This window comes from Amblyomma maculatum, chromosome 6 (genome assembly GCF_055883805.1).
Source record: "Amblyomma maculatum isolate TAMU_Amacu chromosome 6, ASM5588380v1, whole genome shotgun sequence".
In the NCBI taxonomy this organism is placed as follows: Eukaryota; Metazoa; Arthropoda; class Arachnida; order Ixodida; family Ixodidae; genus Amblyomma; species Amblyomma maculatum.
In genome coordinates, this window is record NC_139349.1 from 7,006,361 (window position 1) to 7,027,560 (window position 21,200).

Sequence of the window (21,200 nt, forward strand, 5' to 3'; positions counted from 1 at the left end):
TCATCATGATCGCGACTGACCGTATGCTTTTGTTGGCCCATGTGTGGAAAGATTGATGACTGTCGGAAAAAAAAAAAAAAAAATTTTTTTTCTCTCGTCGTGATTTGTTTTTTTTTATTTTAAAACGCGTAGCGCTCCTTTGACGTCATAGCCTTTCATGGGCGCTGGCTGTGACTGTGCCGACAGAAATACTTATCTGTACTTCCGAATTAGCGTTGGTCGAATTAGCAAGTATTTAGTTGGAAGCCTTGGAAAAAAGAGCATGCAGCCACCGCTGCGGCCACCAACCCCTACCCTATGGTGCCGCCGGCCGCCGTGCCATTGGTTTTACATAAGTTTAATCTTCTGTCCTCGTTATGGACGTGGGCAGTCTAACTAGTCTGTAACTCCCTCCCCCCCCCCCCCATAGTGGAGGCATTTCTTTGGCCATCTTGGCCATGTGCTGGGCGCCAGGCCAGGCCACCCAGATGCGACCGCGCATAGTTCGAATTAGAAGTCTTTTTTTATAGACAGACCTCTATGGAGCTTGACCAGAGCAAGTAGTGTAGTCCGAATTATTGAGGTTCAGATCATCAAGCTTTCACTGTAGTTGTAATTATCAAATAGGTATTTCGTATGCCCCTAAGGCACCGCAACTTAAGCCACCGTGTTTCTCCTCATAAAGCCTTGTTTCCGCGGGAATGGGCGCCTCATATGTTGGCTTCTTTGATGCTTCGCCTCGCCTAAGCACTGCGGAAAAGCAACTGTGGCGCGGGAGCGCCGCTGATCAGTTTTTCACATCGCGAGTGCTCGTTATAAACTGGATTATAGGTCGAGATTTTTTCTCAAAGAGCTAGCTAAAGTCGCCCCTTGTCTTGTATAGCGGTTTTTTGCAGAATTTGAGGCACAGCCTAGAAACAAGTGGCGTGCCTGTTCGTGAATGGACAGCCAAAACCGTATCGACGTTTTGCAGTTGCTGGCATTTTGGTTTTTCATCCCAAGCGCATTTATCGTCGCGTGCGCTCTTTTGTTTGACCTATGAGAGTATAAAATGCCTCTTAGCAATTAATAACTGCATGTGGGAGCAGCTTACAGTGGTATTCCAGAAAAGGTGATGTTCACTGAAGCGAACGGCAATGTGGCCGCTCTCTCAGCGACAGTTCGGTAATTCAGCGTGCGATGCTGCGGACAGGATCAGCTGTTCGCACGCAGCCTTTCAAGAAATGCTGCGTGAGCAACACGCTTGATGGAACTAGAGATGACACACTCTGGGAAATGGCGAGCAGCAAAAAATTGTGTTCTCGCGACCCTGCTGAGATCGTTTGGATCGTTTCGAAGTTTGGATTGAGATAGTAGCTCCGGTGATGCAGGGACAGCTGATGTAAACGACAGATTTTTCGGACCCTTTAGGGAACGCAAAAACGTCCGAAAAATCAGGTGGTCCGAAAAAGTGAATGCATGAAAAAGACGTACCATTTTATGAATATTTCTGTGATCAAAACAGTCAAGGACGAGGTACAGTCAATTACCGAATTTTCAGACGTCCAAATTTGCGGACATGCCCGATATTCCGGACGTCTTCGCGGCACCGCCACGAGCCCCATAGAATCAATGTTTATTAAGGGGGGACACGGGTCTTTGGGACCAAGAAATGACCAAAAAACCGATTTTCTGAAAATGGCATTTTTGGAATCTGTGGCTATTAATCTACAAGTTCACCAATTTTCTTCTTCCAGAAGTCAGTATTTTCAGCATAATAACGAATTGAAATCATCGCGCGGGCTGAATTTGCGCAGCAGCAGACGATAAAACGGCACATTTTTCGTTGCGCGCAACTGCCGTTCCGCCGGACCGATCTCGGCCATGTTAGGCTCGTTTGAAAGAGCGCTTTCTGGGTTTCAATTTCCCGCCGCTAGCGCTTGTCTGCCCTCAATGGCCACTGAGAAAAATAACCACAAAGAAAAACGAAAACGCGGCATCTGATTCGCTGCTGAGCGCACGTGACTGCAACTGAGCCATCCGATTGGCTGATTCTATCGCACGTCGTCTGCTTGCGGCGGGCCAGCAGCCGTTGAAAGCGTCCGAGACGCCATTTTGTTCTGAGTCGAGACCGAGGCGAGACGATGCCCCTCAGTAAATTCCGCTCGCGCCACAAATTCGGCAAAAAGAAGAAGAGTGCGCGCGGCGACAACTTTCGGAACCGTCCTGCGGCACCCGAAAGCTCCGAGGATGTGCAGGAGCCAGCGGCAAGTCAAGAAGTCCCCGCGGCCGAAATAGGCCTAGCGAGCTCGGCGGCGCCTACGCCCAGCGGACGCGTCCGCCACGACACGACGATGCTGCAGCCTTCGGACTTGATTGAAAAGAAAAGAAAAGCCGAAGGAATGCTGCAGGAGCTGGGTTCAACCGCAGCGACGAAGAGGAAAGCGGATTTCATCGCCACTTCTGACGCCCGTCTTCTTGACGCGACCGGCGGTTGCCGTGCGGACGATACGACGTTCACTGTTGTGAGTTTGGAGTCGCTGAACGAACTGTTGTCTGCTGTGAAATGTAAAGTGTGTGGCGGGGATGTCCATATTTCAAAAGGAAATCGTGAATATGGTCTAGCCGTTAAACTCTCTCTCGCGTGCGTGATTTGCGGGGACATTTCATCGGCATGGAGTTCGCCGCGCGTGCAAGGCAGCCAGAAGATAAATCCGTTTGCCGTGAATATCCTTGCTGCACGCGCGATGCAAAGTACCGGACATAGGCAAACGGCGCTGAATGATGTGTTTGCGGCGATGAACATATCTCATCGTGGCCTGCACACGAAAACGTGGCAGGACTACGTAAAGAGTAAGCTGACGCCCGCAGCAACACGCGCAGCCGAAGGAGTGTTGAAAGACAGCGCCCGTTCTGTTCGGCAACTCTATAACGAGTTGAACCTTGACAACCCCGGGAACATTTCTGTCTCTTTCGATGGTTCATGGATGACCCGGGGTCATTCATCCCACATCGGTGTCGGCGCCGTAGTAGAACTTTTTACTGGACTGGTACTTGACTATGTAGTTTTCAGTAACTTTTGTGCTGGGTGTGAGCGTGGGCCCAAAGAAGGTGACCCGTCCTATGAGGCGTGGAAAGAAAGCCACTTGTGCCAAAAGAACACGGACAAAAAGTCCGGTGAAATGGAAGTTCAGGCCGGACTTTTGTTCGAAAGGTCACTGGAGAAACATGGCCTTAGGTACACGACCATGCTCTCAGACGGCGATAGCCGCACATTTCTTGCATTGCAAGAATCAGCTGTGTACGGCTACATCGAAATCAGCAAAGAAGATTGCACAAACCATGTGCAGAAGCGGATGGGAACGGCCCTACGCAATGCAATTGCCAAGCATAAAGGTGATGCAAAAGAGAGCTTGAGTGGCAAAGGAAAGCTGACAGGCGACCTTGTCACCAAGTTGACATCGTATTACAGCTGGGCCCTGAAGTCCCATGCTGGAGATGTTGGGGCAATGCATAAGGCAGTGATGGCTACCTATCATCACGTAACCTCCAATGATACCGTGTCAAATCACACCCTCTGCCCGACAGGCGCAAACTCGTGGTGCCGCCAGAATGCTGCTGCAGCCAAGGGAGAGCCTGCTCCCAAGCACAGATACAGTTTGCCACCACATGTGTGCAAAGCACTTTTGCCTATTTATGAGCGTTTGGCAGACCCAAAGCTGCTGGAGCGGTGCCAGCAGGGAAAAACCCAGAACAGTAATGAAAGCTTGCACTCCCTAATATGGTCACTCGCACCAAAGGAGCGCCATGCGTCACTGTTCTCCGTTCAAGCAGCTGTTGCAGAGGCTGTTGTCCGCTTCAATGCAGGAAACCTACAAGCATGCTCAAAAATACTGAGTGAGCTAAATATGAACCCTGGCGTCCAGAATATCAGGAGGATGGCTGAGAAGGACAGGCGCCGAACAGCCGAATCAGTACGCAAGCGTGCCTCTGCGGAAAACATGCATCGGGCACTGAAAAAGCGGCATTCTAGTCAGCCCAAGCAGTCAGATTACATGCCTGGTGCATATTAGCTGTCTGCAAGTGTAAATATGCATATATCTTTTCGAAATTTTGAATAAATTGTGCCTAGTTTGTTTTTTACCATTTTCTCAAAACTCAAATTTTGGACACTTGGCTGGTTTAGTTCGTCGATATCTCTGCATCTAGGACAGATAGAGATGTAATTCCTTTTTCTACATAAAGCTGAAGGTGCAGTGAATGCAATGATCGAAACAGAATTCTTTATTCAAGCTTCAAAAATTTTTTATTTTGCCAAGTTAATTGAAGCATGATAGGCACGTCTTGAAGGACAACTTTCAAAGTGCAGCAAAATTGCTAATAAGGGTAAAATGGAAAAACTGCTTTGATCATTGCACTCTTTGGCCATTGTACTGTACCGCCATGCATTAAAAATGATGTCTTATAGAGGCGTTTTTTTTGCGCGGAAGTACTAATTAAATGAATAATTAATATTATTATCTCGGGAATTAACTGACATAGAGAAAAACAAGTTACATTTTTGAAATCAGCATAAAAATCTGAACAAGAGGGTATGATTTTATCAGGATTGGCTTTAAAATAATGAAAATAGCTCTAAGACCAGTGTCCCCCCTTAAGGGCATCTAGTACGGCTAGTTGCTACGTCTAGTACGGTTAGTTGTTCAAAGCTGTGACATGGTACGCTGACTGGGAGATAGCCAAAAGGGTGGCTTTTTATGACGCAGTTGCTGTTTCAGACCTTCCGTCGCGTCAAAAAGTCGGAAAAATTGGATGGCGGTGGGTTTGAGCGTCTGAAATTTCAGATGCCCTTAAACATTGATTCTATGGGGCTCTTGGCGGTGCCGTGAAGAGGTCTGATATATCGGGCACGTCCGCAAATTTGGATGGCCGAAAATTCGGTCGTTGACTGTATATGCATTTCTCCACATTCTTTTTTTTCTTGTTTTATATTTAGCCCCCCCCCCCCTTTTTTTTTTTTTTTTTTCAAGGTAAGGGATTGACCTATATTCCCACTCAACCTATAATATGGTTTATATGGTAGTAACTGGGAAATCGTGTTTTCCAGGAGCATATCTACCGGGAGAAAAATAATTTAACTCTGTGGGAGAGGTTTAACTGTCTGCTATTTTGAACATATGAAATGGGAAATCGTATGAGTTGTAGCTGGTCGCTTCTTATTTGCTTCAGACTGAACATTCAGTGCTCGCACATGCGTAAGGGGGACCTTGGTCTTAATCTTAATTTTTTTTTTTTTTTTCCATTTATGGACAAATTTCACCAAACTTTCAGAGTCTACGCATTTTAATACAGTCGAGTCCACTTATAACGATACCGGTTTTAACAATATATCGGTTACAACAATGAAAAATCTGAGCACATCAGTTATATATACAGAGGCATTTCTCCTGCGTGATGCATAACATCGTTCCATAAACTAGAATTTGTGATGATGCACTTAGCATCTTGCGCAGCTGGAACTACATAGAGATTACCAAGGAGAACATAACAGCGCTGTACCGTCCACTTTTGTACGTTTTCTATGATAAAATAACCCGCTTACTACAATGCCCCCTTGCCACATTATCGGTTGTAACAATGAAGTCTCGCTCCTGAGTTCTCGTGCCAAAAGGTAGCGAAATCCTTGAAAAGAAAAAAAAAAAATTCCCAGCTGCTGCACCCTCCCTGCTGCGCGCTCATTCAATAGAACCTGTTTTCTGGCCTTCTCCGCATTGTAAGCCTGCGCGCCTTTCTCCCGCTGCCCTTCCACCCCTCGGAACACAAATGGACTGCACCCATGGCTCTGTGCTGCGCCACCTTCCGAAACACAAATGGACTTCGCCAACGCGCCGACAGCACTGATCCGCTGATCTGCTCACTCACCCGCTCGCCCCTCATTTTGCGCAGTTCTGTAAACGGATTTGGTTGGTGGTGCAAGTTGATTGCGTCGAAGTCGTTCCTGGCCACGCGGTTTCTTCGTCTCGTTTGAATCGCTGCCGAAACGTAAGATGGCTGATCCATCCGCTGATTATCGGACAATGTTGTGGGTGAAAAGAAAGCGCACGGCACGGCTATCGATTTGGAGACGACAAGTGCAGTATCGCGAAGGAGTACGCACTATCGCAACCGACGGTGTCGACGGTGGGCGCTAATGCGTTCGACAAGGCGCCTGACGATGACGCGGTAGGGCAGGCTGCCTCAACGTTGTTCTCGCAAAAGGCCCTGCAGTTGATTCAGTCCCTCTGCGGCTTCGTTTTCACGAGGGACCTTCTGCTGCACTACGTGGTGTACTTAGATGCCATGGAGAAGGATGTCGACACGCTTCGCGTGAGTCAAGCAAGGTTAACAGACATGGGGTTTTCTCGTGCAAGCCAGTGAGATGTACGTGGCGAGATGCTTGCGGAGATTTCACCCCAGGGGCCTGCGTGCTCCTATCTCTTCTGCTTTTAAATAAAAGTTTCGTCTTTCTCTCTCTCTTCACCCCAGCGTTACTTCGGGATATCTCAAGCTGAGGGGCAGCCGCGGCAACCTTCTCTTATTTTTTACAAGGCCCCTTTCGGGGCCACCAAAACGATGTCTCGGCGGAGCTCGCATGTCACTTGCCGTCCGTGACCCCTCTCTGCAGTTTTTATGCTTTTTTTTCGTGCAAACCGCTTATAACAATTATCGGTTATAACAGTGGAAATTTTGTAGCACTAGAATATTGTTATAAGTGGGCTCGACTGTATTCTGATTCCACAACTGCGAGCATTTTTCTTCTGCAGCAAATAGTTTTTGACACAGCAAAGAAAGCATGTCTTTTGTTTGGAGGAGCCTGAGTTATTAAACATTAGACCTTGTGGAGATTTCTATTTCTAAATGATCTAGAGTCACCAAGGAGTGTAATAAGACATAAATGAATATTCTAGGATAATTTGGATGAAAGTTATAGCTCATCAAACTTGAAAGAGTTGGTTTGGCCAACTCAAATTATTTCTAAAATCTTCTTAACCAGCCAGTGGTTTAAAGTTAATATTATTGAACAGGTGATGAGTTTATCTTCCTAGCAAAAAGGGAATGTAGCAATAGCTGATGTAGGACTGTAGTTATTGCTCTACCAAAATGCCAATGTTTTGAGAATGCAGTTTTGAGAAATTGAAGAAAAATGTATTGGCAACTTTTTGAAGCACCGACGCTAACAATAACTTGTTAAAGTGGCTTCTGACTGACTTCCGATGTCAATACATCAGTTACCATCTATGTAATTGCCGGCGAACGGAATGCATGGTCCAGAGGTTGCCACCTAGATAAGTGCGTTTGCATCACGACCTCTGCAAAGTTGGTGTCAAGTTCTGGCGCATAACCGCCATTCTCATGTTCATGTTGGGGACGCAGCCGGCCAGTAACTAGTGATATGCGCCCTCTGCTCGTCTTGCACTACGTAACATTCAGAAGCAAGCTTATTTCAACAGGGATTGGGATTCCGCGTGTCGCGGGGCGCCGTTTCACAACTGTCACTGCAGCCGGCCGTGGCACTGCCTTACAGAATGATCTGTCCAGCTGTTGAAAGCTGCTTAGGCATCATTTTCTCATCTGCACCATCACGATTAAGGTGCCGGTACGCGGCAGGAATCGCCTCGACAAGATAGTGCCCGCTCTCCACTGCCGCACTGGGCACGACTGGCAATGCTACGCCATTATCAAGTCATTGCAGACTCGACGCGAGCCTCAGCGCTTCATCATTGACTGCAGATAAACATATGCAGCGATGCAGCGTCCCCGGCGCTTTGATGTAAATATTGCTCATTTCGTGCTAACGGAGTGGCCTTATCAAAATGGCACTGGACCACTAGCATTCGACGCCGCCAACCAACCAAAGCTCGCCATTTTGCTCACTTTCAGTGGGAGACCAAGAGGAGCGCACTTCACGCAATTTTGTTCCTTTGTTTTCCGCTTTGGTGAGCCGAAATATAGAAATAGCCTGAATCGCGACCTTTCGAACGAGACCAAGATAAATGTCCGCGGAACGCATGTTTTTTTAAGTGCAGGCGGTTGAAATTTGGCATGATTTGACTGCAATTTAATGGGCTACATGCGCAGATTCTTGTCTTCGGAATGCTATGATGCGCGAATTAGGTTCAACGAAACTTCGTAGGTAGCTGCGGAAAGGTCTCAGGATTGTGAAAATGAGATCGAAAGTCCGATTTTGTCGTTGATTTTTGGCCGCAAAGACCCAGGCGGAGAGGAGTGTCATGGTGCCATTGTCATAGCAACAAGCATCTGGGTGCGCCTTGCTCTCGCACAGCAGACGAGCTCTGTAATGACAATTGTGTTCTGAATAATGCAAATGCTGAATGCTGGGACTGAAAATTCGTGCGTCTTAATTATTCGGATAGCATCATGGAACTATCTTTAACACTTGTAAGTCATTTTAGGGTTAATATTTTGCAAACTGTTTGGTCATTCACATTTTTCTGTTCTGTGGTACGGCACACTGCTGCATAAGAGACGAGGCCTGGTGGTAAAAAGTTTGCCATAAAGCACATCTGTGAGGCGCAGTCACACCAGCACTCCACCCCATTATTTTATGGGTTGCAGAATGCTGTTGGGCCATGGTGGGCTGTGCTCTTGAGGACAAAGGAGTGTGATACTTGCTGACCTAACTTTTTCTTTTTTTTTTTTTTTGTTCTGTTGGAGTGTAAAAAATTGTTCTGCTACTGCATTCCTAATGGCACGTATTCAGTACAACATGAAGGAATTGCAGAATGTCATAGCTGTGCAGTTTTTCCTCCAAAGCAGCCCATTGCCTGTTTTTACCCATTCAGTTATTCGACATTCTGGTAATTCAGGCGTTCACTCCCTTGAGAAACCAGTACATTATTGAACGTTTTTATCAGTCATGGATCTAATTAGAGAGCTGGTGTAATGCAGTGCAGTCCACCTATAACGATACCAGATATATTGACATATCGCATATAATGATCAAATTTTTATTTATTATTTCTCTCATTGCCCCTATGTAAAAATACACCAGATATAACGATCGATTATCGGCGGTACATCAGATACGATAGCTTTACCGCTACCCGGTAGGTGTTTACCATGAAAATTTTGCTGAATATTCAATAAAAGATAAAATATTTAGAAGAAAATGACTTGAAAACTCGACATATGCGGTGAAAATAGAATGAAATAAACACTATCATCATTGCAATTGCAGCCGCGCAAAGGGTGCTGCTGCGGTCATATCGTCATCGCCATCACCGATTCCGCGTCCATAGAAGATGGCGGCAACCATATTGATGGATGACGCGATAGCTCATGAGATGAAACGGCAGATTCATCGGGATTTTATTGCGAAAGCAGTACTGCTCGCAGTTTGAGCCGTCAGCGTGGCCCGGCGGTGACCGCTATTGACCTTTGACCTTTAGGCGATCCCCGTAGACGACCCCAAGCTGGCAGGTCTCTCGTTTCACATGGGACGGTTATCTCAGAATCAGCCTCCCTGGTCCCTGGCCATGGTGTAAGAATATATAGGTGGGGACACAGCACGGGCGAGACACTGGACGCAAGTTTCCAGATAAAGTACCAGCCACGCTCCTTCGAACCGGGCCGCTGATCGCAGCGTCAAAGAAAAAAACACATACATCGACGATGCCGTTGCGATAGCAACCTGCTGATATCGCCCGGCGTTCCTCCTGTGTGAGCTGTTTGCGTGGCCCGAACTGTTTCCCAGTCGTCGCCAGAAGCATCACCGTAGCACTTTATTCTTAAGCCGTGCCCACTGCATCACTGCAGAACCGAAGTCCAGAATAATTTATTGGCTTGTCAACACTATTGACGTAATTTATTCCTAAGAACGAAGTGAAGAAAATGTTGAGGCTGTACTTTATGTTTAAATATGGGGGAGTGAGTACTGCATTACTCAACCATTAAGTCATCGTTATTCAATTGAAGGCGCCGAGGAAGCAGTTTTTTCACTTTGGATAGCGTAAATAGAGCAGAGAAAGCGAATCCTGCGTTCGGGCGAATGGGAGAAAAATATAAAAATTCATAGGGTATTCGTAAGCACTTATTGAAGAAAATGCAACAGCGCCCTGTACCGCTTCGTGTAAACTGAGCGGAAGAATGGAATAAGCAAGCGAAGAAAAGTACAGACGAGTTAAGTGTACGAAAACCGGAGCAAATGCTGCCGTTAAATCACGGCAGGCTTTTTTGCCTCAAGCAAGCTCAACTGTCTTCAATACTTGCACGAATCCAGACTGCACGAACGGCTGCACGATCTATGTATCTATTTATGTTCATCAACTGATTTATATGCGGCTTTGGTGCACCACATCACATTACTGTTCGCCAATCTCTAACGTAGATTCAAGAAAGCTGTTAACCGTAATTTTACCTCTATTGTTGTGTATTGAATAAATTATAATCGGTGTTCTTTTTCCATTGTTGTGAAATTCTCTTCCCCTGTGTACTGTACCGAATACCCTGAGAATAAAAGAATGAGGGAAAGGAAAAAAGAAGCTAAGAGAAGTAATGGTATAGAGGAAGTGAGAGGGGGGGAGGGGGGGATTCAGTGGGAGCGGGCATAATCCAGTTAGAGGACCTCTAATTTAGGGGCGGAATAAAGTAAGGAGCAAACTAAGGATGAGCGGGCACACTAATGGGCGAACAAAAGATTCAAAGTCAAAGAACAAATGAAACGACCGAAGGTTAATGCTTTATTGTCAAAGTGCCGCCGCTTATGCGTGCAGCAGATTCAAATTCCGCGCGAAACATTATTCGCCCTCTGTGCTTTTATTTAAGCATTCACGAAGCCGCAGATTGATAAAACTGCGCTGACTTATGGACCTAGACAAAAACAATGCGGCAAATATATTTTTTTCTCATCATCGGCCACAGTTCACGAGAAAATGGCTCTCAAAAAGTGTGTATTCACCATAGAAAAGCATTACCTCCCACTACGTCACAGGCCGCTGAGCGAACTGCCATCTCGTACGGCTTAGACTAACTAGGGGACTTTATCTGGAACCGGCGCGGTATGCTGTGTCCCCACCTATATATCTTGCACCGTGGCCCTGGCATTCATGTTCTTATGGCTTGGTTAAAGAGGGGCTTTATATGTGGGCTGACAGGAGCTGCCAACTTGGGTCTCTTGTTTCACATGGGACGCTTATGTTAGAATCAGCCTGCCAAGACCTTGGCATTTCGTTACCCTTCTAGGCCACTAAGGCACATTCATACGGCTTGGTTAAAGCGGGGCTTTACTGTGGGCTGGGGAAGAAGAAGAAGAAGAATTAGAAGAATGCTCAGTCACCTGCAGCTATTGCTTTCGCTCAATATTCGGTTCAGCAGCGTTGAACTTTTCTAATTTTTTTGGCAGAGTTTAAAAGTTGGAAGCCGCGTGAAAAATACGGACATTCGCACTCTACGATATTAACGATCATCAAGGCTGGGAATATCCTTCAGTTCATCCGGCTGCTAACCAATTTTGTGCACGCAAAAAGGACGGCCGCCAGCGTACACACTACTAGAAGCGAGGTTCACAGCGATTGTCAAGCTTCAGTTGCTGCTCAAGCGAGCGCGAATTTTTTTACTTCTTTAAGTATGCTTAAGTTATTTTATGGCTATTGATGTATACTGTTGTAGTGTTTAGTGCACTTCACGATGATTAGCGTTGTTCAACCCCATTTACTCGTCGCTAGTAAGGACAAGCCTACATGCAATAAAAGATATGTGTGTGTATGTGTGATTTTTTTCTTTTTGCCATTAATCAGTTATAACGATCGGATTTTCAGGTTTTCTCAATATCGTTATAGGTAGACTGCACTGTATGCATATCAAAACCTTCCACTTGCATTTTATGTTGCGCTTGGTAGCAGCAGTATTTGTACCGAAGAAAGGTTCTAAAATACAATTAGTGTGCCGAGCTACATCTACATAAAGCAGAAACATTTGTGCCTAAACTGTGCTAATAATAATAATAATAATTGGTTCACAAAATAGGAAAGGCGCAGGATCTGTCACACTTGCTCTGTGACCTTAACCGTGCGGTAAGGGATGAGATTTGGGAGTGAAAATGGAAAGAGAGAAAGAAGTGGCGTGGTAGAGGGCTACGGAGTAATTTCAACCACCTGGGGTTCTTTAACGTGCACTGACATCGCGCAGCACACGGATACCGTTTCCGCTGCGCTTCGCCTCCATCGAAACGCAACTACCCGTGGTCGTGATCGAACCCGGGAATCCGGCATGGTAGTAGGGCACCTTAACCACTGCACCACCGCTGCGGGCATTGAACAGTGCTACGGTAACAATTTAAGGGGGGACACCCCTCTTAAAACTTTTTTCCTTATTTATGGGTGGATCTGACTGAAACTCGCACCATTAATGTACTTTTGCATGCTGATTTCAAATATCTGATCAGTTTTCTTGTAGATGAAATAGCTTTCAAAATAATCCCTAATTCATGTTCTTCGTTTGGAGGTGAGTTAATTACTAAACACTTTATGGCATGAGGAGAATAGCCCTGCCAGAGTGATCTAGAAGGATCATAGAGTGCCGCTAGTCATGAATTAACGTGGTAGAAGAATTTGAACCAAAGTTACAATAAGTCAAACTTTTATGAATAAAAGCCCAGGTTGGCACCTAAGATTGATAATTAATTCTGTAAATGTTGCCGCATAATAACTGTACATATTATTGTCCTACGGCACTGTCGAAGGTTTTCTCTTTCTAACAAGACAAGAATGAGAGCTATAGCACAAATAGACCAAGAGATATCTCTCCTCCAAAATTGCAGCACCCTCAAAATTGCAGTTTTGAGAAAACGAGGAAAAACACTTCACAGCATGTAGGTGTAAATTATGTCAATGATTGATATGTCAACAAGATCAGAAACAGGTGGAAAGTGATCTGAAGCGAAAATTAATGGCCTATGCCAATTTGAGCCAAAGTTACGCAATAGGAAACGTTTGAAAGGAAAATTCCATTTGGGTACCGAAGACAACATAACCTTCTCAGCAAATTTTCTTTTGTCGTCACTGCATTTACCTTGGTTTCATGAGACTCGCAGGATTCCCTTTCTAGAAAAAAATTTTTTAAAGCAATAGCAAGAACAGGACCAGAGATATTGATCTTTAAAAAATGCAACACTACCAAAATTGGGGGATTGTCGGAAGCACTCAAGCCTCACGGCATTTAATCAGGAAGGGCAACCCCAAAGACCTCATGCTATTAAAATGCACCAGGAGCATAGTCGGGGTGCATGCTGTCGCGGTGTTTTCTTTTTTCTGTTTTAGCAACGCCAAGCGAAGCCGCCCGCTTCTTTGCAGAACGTACGCTACGGTGCAAGTCCTTTTCTTCAGCTCTCCTGGACCCAGTTGCTGTCACATTTGTACTGCATTCTTGCAGAATTGCTGCTGCTGTATGCTTGCAGCCGGCATTGAAGCGCTGCACAGCTTCTGCTGTGGCTGCTTCCACAGCAAACAGTGATGAGTGCCGCTCTTTGTGGATCAAGGTCCAGATGACCGAGTGGAAGCTTTCGTTCGAGTTCTGGGTCTTCCCCCGAATGCACCTCTGCAGCAGGCTCTTCTCTGATAAACGACTATAAACAGGCAAAAGAGCATCAGCCACATCTCTTGGCAGACTGTAATTGTGCTTTGGTGCAGGCTCCTCTTTTGCCTTTGCAGCGTTGTGGCGGCACCATGACTTCTCACCGGTAGGACACAAACTGTGTTTGGGGCAGTCATCAGTAGATGTGATGTGGTAATATGTCGCCATCACAGCTCGCTGCATGGCATCCACATCACCTACATTTGATCGAAGCGCTCGGCCATAATATATTGCCAGCTTGTCAACTAGATCAGCTGTCAGCCTTCCTCTGCCGCCAAGACTTTGCTTCCCTGCACCCTTGTGTCTCTGCAAGAGGTTGCGCAAAGCTGCTCCCATACGCTTGTGCACGTGATTTATGCAGTCCTCTTTGACTATTTCAATGTAGCCATAGATTGCAGCATCTTTAAGAGCACTGAACGTGCGACTGTCCCCATCGCATAGCATGGTTGTGTAGCGCATGTTGTGGCGCTGCAGAGATCTTTCAAACAGAATTTTGCCAGCCTCTACTTCCATTTGACCAGCCTTGGAGTTGGTGTTTTTTTGGCACTGGTGGCGTGATTTCCAAAGTTCGTAGCCGTCAGTGTTTGGCTTGGGACCAATTTCGCAGCCCAGACAAAAGTTTGACAACACCACATAATCAAGCACGTAACCAGTGAAGAGTTCCACCACGGCACCGACGCCTATATGTGATGAGTGTCCGCGCGTCATCCATGTGCCGTCGTAGCACACGGCAATGTTCCCCCTATGCCCAAAACACAAGTCATCGTAGACCTTCGCCACTGCCTGCGCGACTTGTGCCATAGCGGTCGTGGCGGCTCGGGTAGCAGCGGGTTGCAGTGTGTTCTTCAGATGCCGTTGAAACGTCTTGTTGTGCATCCCGCGCCGCGACAACCCCATCGCCGAAAAGATATCGTTCATTGCTGTCTGGCCGTTACCGGTCGACAGCATTGCTCGACTAGCCAGAATATTCAGCTCAAAAGGATTGCACCTTTTCTCGCCGTCAACCCTCCGCGAGTTCCACTCGGCCGCAATCTCACCGCAGTTGTCGCACAGCACGATCAGTTTTACGGCGAGGCCATAGCTCCGGTCGCTGGTAATTAAACGCACGCATCCACGACACGTTTTGCACCGCACGGCATCCAGAAGGATATTCACAATGCTGAGGTCAATTACCGCATAGGAGGCTGTTCCGTCCGCATCTGACTCTGCGGACGCACCACTTGCATCGGCGAACAGCGCGGTCTTTCGTGCCGTCGCCGGCGTCGATACCAGTCTATCAAGCGTAGCCTGCTCACGGGCACTCACTTGAGTTATGTCACTGTTAGTGACAGGCGCGGTATCAATACGTACACGACTGCAGTCGGCACGAAGAACGGCGCCGTTGTCCAGCGGAATCGGAGAAGCGTCGCCGCCCGCAACGTGATCGTCACACAATCCCGCAGCACTGGCACTTGCTTCTTGCACAGTATGCAACGAAGTCGCATTCTTAACGCGTTTCTTTGGTTGCTTTCGCCCGAACTTGTGCAAAGAGCGGTACTTCTTCGCGCCTGGCATGACTCTCGCGTTGCACTAGCGTGGTCGGCAGAAAGACAAAATGGCGTCACTGGGAGTCCGCATTTCAGGGCTAGCTTGCTGGAACCAACCAAACGACGCCATTTTGATCACGTGCCTTAACCGGCCAATAGTAGCGCGCGCTGCATGCTATCTTTTTGCTTGTTTTTTATGGGGAAGGCGGAGCGCACAGGGTTGCTTTCCGAAAGAAAAAATAAGCCGAAAGCGCGCGCTTTCGAACGAGACCAAAATCGCCGCGGTGGAGCGCGTAGTTCTCATGCGCCGGGCGATCGAAATTGGGTGTCGTTTGTCCACAATTTAAAGGGCAGTGGGTGTGGTACTGCATTTTTTAATCGCTATAACTTCATAAATAAGCGGGGTATAAGGATGAAAATTTGCGTGCAGATGCGGAATGGTGCGAGGAATACGAAAATGAAAAAATTGAAAATCCGATTTTCAGGCCGATTTTCGGTGCCAAAGAGCCGTGTCCCCCCTTAAGAGAAATCTGGGGTCCCTTGAAGAATACAGTAAAATCTCATTACAAGAGATACTTGAAAATGGCTTGGTTGGTTTTCCTATGTTTGCCATAACATTGCATACAAGAGACATGGTTACAAGACACACTCTGTTACTAAGGGCAACTTTTGCAGGTCCCTAAAGCAACTTCTTCACTATTTATAAGAGACACAAGCAGCTGAGTAGTAGTGAAAGGAGTGCCTCCTCCTGACTGGGAAGTCAAAATGTCCTTATTGTTTCTGCCGCTGTTATCACATTCCTGTGTGACTGAAACAACAGGGACATATTGACTTCCCAGCCAAGAGTATGCACTCCTTTTTGGTTCCTGACAGTGCAACAAAACAAGCACTGATATGGAACAGAATTTAGTTAAGAGAATCTAAAATGCTGCACATACGAGTTGGTAAGAATTTTTGGTTACAAGAGACATCTTTCCCGGGTCTCTTGCGTGTCACTTGTAACGAGGTTTTACTGTATATCTTTGTGCCGTTATTTAGTATGTGAATGAGTTTACGCACCTCATGGAATTATTTTTTCCTTGCTGATGTGTACGGCAAGTAACTTTTGCAACCTTTCTTTTACATTTTTGCTTTTGGCTTTTTTGCAGAATCGTTTTCAAGGCCAGCCAGACATATACAAGCAGTTTTTGGAGATATTGCATACGTACCAGAAGGAGCAGCGGAACTTGAAAGAGGTTGGTTTTATTTTTTTGTGGCTGATTAGCCAAGAAGCGAGGCTTTAGTCGTATAAGCATGATGACCAAAAAAAAAAAATTGTTTTTTTTTTCATATGTAGGGTGTCCAGACAGGTGCGAAGCCTCTGACAGAGTCTGAAGTGTATGCTCAGGTGGCTAAGCTCTTTCAAAATCAAGAGGACTTGCTACAAGAGTTTGGCCAGTTCCTGCCAGATGCCAACGGAGCCTCCACGCATTCCCTGGTCAGTGAAAGTCAGTGGGCATACTTTTAGGCGGGCATGTGGGCAATTATTGCTGCAGCAGTGCCTAGTTGATTTCGCTATGAACGCTATGATCATTCGGATTGACGCTCTACACACTAAGTCTGTAGTGGTTGGTATGGGGTGGCTTTCTTCTGGCCTGCATACCCGAGTGCATCCATGTCAGAGCCTTGCGAAAACAAGTTATGTGTTCATTTTAATAAGAGTTTAATGTGTGACAGTAAACTAATAGCATAGTTACACATTTAATGGATAACTGGTGACTAAATGCAAAGCACCTTTGTTGCGGCTTCAATGTGACTCATATTATTTAGGTCTGTGACACTGGGCGAATGGTGCGCTATAGTTGGATAAAACTCAACTCTGTAGTAACCATCACATGTACTTCTTCTGGGACAGGAAATAGCCCGCTGCTAAAGCTTTTCCAGCTACTTCCAGCTAATTTTAAAAGTAGATTTCGTTTACAACTGAGTGATACACACGCCATGGCGCATAGTTGGCAGCTGCTGTTCTTTAATATGCGTCCTACTACAGTGCAGTCCACTTATAATGATACCAGATATATTTAAAATGCGTCCTACTACAGTGCAGTCCACTTATAATGATACCAGATATAACAATATATTGCTTATAACGATCAAGTTATTGGCCATTATCAGTTTTTTTATTGCCCTATGTAAAGATAAACCAGATATAACGATCGGTTATTGGCGGTATATCGGATGCGATAGCCTTATCGCTTGTGTTTCATGATTGTGTTGTTGATATTTAGCATTGTTCACTTCAAATCGTGTTCACTACCATTCACTGCCATCGCAGCATGATCCGACAATTTTGAGATAGTGAAGGGTGTCTGAAGATTACAACAGGATAAGGACGTGCTATCAGCACGCATTTTAATTGATTGATTAAACTCTCTATAATTCAAGCTGTAATAATTTTGTCATGGTTAAGGAAGAGTGTGGTTTGCTTTTGGGAGAAATGATGTGGCGTGGAAAGATGTGTACAAAAACAAAGAAAGCGCACACAGTGGCCAACTTTTTGGCCAACAAATAGCCCCAATAGGGTGTCTCCGAGAAGGACAAAAGAACCGTATTATGCCAAAAATTTATTAAGGGGGGACGAGGGTCTTAAAACTAACTTTTTTAGTTATGGCTAGAATCTCACGAAACATTGCACACAGATGTGGTTTTCTCTCCTGATTTCAAAAATGTAATTATAATTGAGCTTGTTGTCTTAGATCAAAAGTTATCTAACAAAGTCCAGAGCATAATTAGAGAATTTTTTACGCAGGCTTTAATGAACTTTCTCATTGCATTTCATTGCTTTTAATTACATAGATTGATAGCCAAAGTCTTCCCATACCCGATGACATCCTTCGTTTTTCTCAAAAAGGAACGTCATCCTCACATATTATGGTGAGATTTGACTGAAGATAAAGCGCACGGGAAGACACACACAAGAGAAGAAGACACAGGACACGCGCTAACTCACATCTGGTTTGTTGCAGCAATAACAGCAAATATATGCTGAAAAGGGGTCATGCGCAGTACATGACAATCACATAGACAGAGGAAAAAAATATAAGGAATATTACAAAACATTATCGAGGAATATCACAAAACCCGATCAAGAAAACTGATCTCTGCCTTCCAGAGCCGCACCGACGTATCGCTGACACACCTTTTTGGCCATTTCGAGGCTCCCGTGGCGTTTTAAAAGTCGATTTTACCGCATTTCCCGATCGAATTCAGTGTTGATATTTTGAAGGCTAGTGCTCAAAGGTACAAGCATTTCGGAAATGCATTTTTGTCAAAATCACTTTTTCGCCCAATTTGACTAGTTTAAGACCCGCGTCCCCCCTTAAGCAGGACCATATCGAAATTTCACTGTACTGTTTCCATATTTTGGTACTCCACCTGTAGAGATGGATGTGGTGCTAAGATGAATTTTTTTTTTTTTTTTTTAATTTTTGTCATGCTGTAACATTTTGTTCAGTTTATTTGCCATAATTTAAACAGAATTTATGGCCCATTTTGATGTGACGAGCCAAGTTGCATAGTTGAAATATAGTCAACATCTAAGAACACTCGTTTGATTTGCTAGAGCTTGCTGTGTTGTTTAGTTGTGGGTTATGCCACTGTTCTCTTCTTGTGTTGAAGGTATCGCACGGCCTGGACTTCGGCTTCCAGCCAGTGAAGGCAGTCAACAATGACCACACTGCTGCAGCAAAAAAGCCGAGCACAGGTCTCACCAAGCCAAGCCTTGTTTCTGGCCTGAGCAGTTCTCTCAAGCAGGCAGGCCCACCACTCAAAAGGCCACTGTCTCACTTGTCAGGCTCTGTGGCCAAGGTACGCATGAACATCCACTTGTCTGCTGGGGCCGACTAATGTTTGCAGTGAGTGGACTGATAATATAGGGGACTCCTGCAAGGTTTCTGTCATGGCACGCTGTATGCACCCTTATCCCTTAGTCACAACCAGCTAGCCAAGTTTTGACGTCGGTTGGCTTCCTTTGTGTAATTTTTGTGCGGCGGGGTGCTTGTTTTCAATCCTCATCTTCCACTATTCCTTCCAATGGGCTCTTAGATTTTCAAGACCAGGGACGCTGGCCCTGAAGCCTTTGACCATAATCCACATCATTTCGCCTTCATTCTTGATGCTGTGCGGTGCAAATTAGAACTATGTGCCTGACGGAAAATCTTATCAGATTGCCTAGCTTTACCATATGGGTTATGGTTTTGGGGGGAAGAGCAAGCTTAAGCGATTTGCATAGAACAATGCGTGTAGTGCCAAAAGACTGCTTATGTGGTGACAATGTATGAATTGAGCACTGGAAAGTTGCCTGAAGAGCTCGTAACATGCCCCTTTGCCAGCAGCGTACAGAGGCAGCTATGCTGTTGGAAATTTCATGGGTGTTTTTGAAGAAGTGTCCTGGATGCTTGTATGTATGCGGGAGGAGGCAGCAGAAATTCGGGAAGCAGATATGTGGCAGGCAAGTCAGAGAGGGAGAACAGAACAGCTGACACTTGAGAAATTGTTTGCAAAAATAAACAAAGCTGTGAAGCTGCTCAAATTTATATGAAGTGGCACATAATCTCATGAAGATTACTGTGATAAAAATTTGCAGAAATTTTCATATCAGGGCTTGCACAGATTCTGCCGGAAGGCAAGGGAAAATGATGCGGAGGTGGCCACAGAGAGGAAAATCTGAGATAAAAGGCAAAGAATTGTTAGTCCGCCTGGTCTAAAGAGAGTTCTTGCCCTCCTAGATTTCCCCCCCTCCCCCTCTTGAAATCCTGGATCAGCCACATGCAAAATCTGCCCCCGCACATTTGGTTATGTAAGGATATGTCGTCTTTGCTAAGCGCTAACTGATGGCTGCCTATCGTGAGTTGTCACACAGTCTCTGTGTGGGGTTGCGACGTCAGTGGTGGCTGGTTTTCATGCACAAAAAGCTTACCATGCTGTTCAAGAGACTTAGGCTGTGCTTTGGGGATAATGTTGTGAATTGGTTCTGTGCTTCGCGCAGCACTGGAGGGCAGCGCGAAAGATATAACTACAGTAAAAGCTCATTAATTCAAACTTGAAGCGGCCAAAAAAATTGTTCGAATTAAGTCGGGCACTGGAATGAGCGCCATCGTGGCACACCGTGCTGGCCGAGCCCACATGTTGACTCATTACCATGAGTAAAGAGGGCTAGGCGCTACTGCATGTTTACGGAGGGCGATTCCGATAATTTTGCAATCGAGCCGCAACGGCGAATGAACGGGACTAATCGGTCAGTCATGCGCCGCAAACAAGAACCGGAATGCATTCGTGTGAGTAGCGAGCTTCAAAACATGTTTATTTACACGGAAAAATAATCGGTAATGTGCGTTTGCTTGCGTTTCTTGTGCCGCGACTCCACAAGCGTCGACTGCAGCTTGCCCAAGAGTTCCAGCGCAGGATCCGAATTCTTATCGGCGGAGAAGTATCGTGCAGCGAGATCGAGCGCCGACGCTATTTCACATGCACTAGGGTGTGGCACTGGATCGTCGCCTTCGTCGGACTCTTCATCGCTTTCAGCTGTGTTCGCCACCCGTGAGCCCTGTGGAGCACATGCAGCCGCAATTATATCCTCATCACTCAAGGGCCCAGACGTCTCCACACCGTTGTCAATGTCAACGTAGGCTTCAAAGGCGACACCCTCCGACAAAGCCGCGTAGCCACGGTCGAGCACGACTGAGTCATCATCAGACTAAGCCTCCGCTACCTCCGCGCTGCATGCTTCTGGGGCGTCACTGAAGCCACACTTGCGGAAACAATTTTTGATAGTTTCCGGCTTGACGGTATTCCACGATGATGCCAGCATGTGGACAGTTCCAAGCAAACCGATGTCTTACGACTTGCCACTGTCCAAACAAAGAAGTCTCTCTAGGAGGTGGCGCCTGTATAGGGAACCAAACCTGGAGTTTGCTCCGCGACGCCAGCGCTCGGTTTCCAGCGGAGCGGAGAGGAACTACAAAACCTAGGCGCATCCGCGCCCGCGCTGCGCGTGGCTGTCTGCGGAGTCTGCGCAGCCCGCTCGCTCGGGAGCGCGTGTTACAGGCA

At 46.1% G+C, this 21,200-nt stretch overlaps 1 protein-coding gene across 3 annotated transcripts in view; it reads left to right on the top strand.

The window, feature by feature from the left end:
• The window catches only part of Sin3A (SIN3 transcription regulator family member A), a 110,619-nt gene that overhangs the window by 40,320 nt on the left and 49,099 nt on the right, over nucleotides 1-21,200 (top strand). For all 3 annotated transcript variants that reach the window (XM_084605939.1, XM_084605941.1, XM_084605940.1), the window contains exons 7-9: nucleotides 16,262-16,348; nucleotides 16,450-16,590; nucleotides 18,771-18,959. In XM_084605939.1, coding sequence (XP_084462065.1) covers nucleotides 16,262-16,348; nucleotides 16,450-16,590; nucleotides 18,771-18,959 — 417 coding nt within the window. The remainder of the gene's footprint in view (nucleotides 1-16,261; nucleotides 16,349-16,449; nucleotides 16,591-18,770; nucleotides 18,960-21,200) is intronic.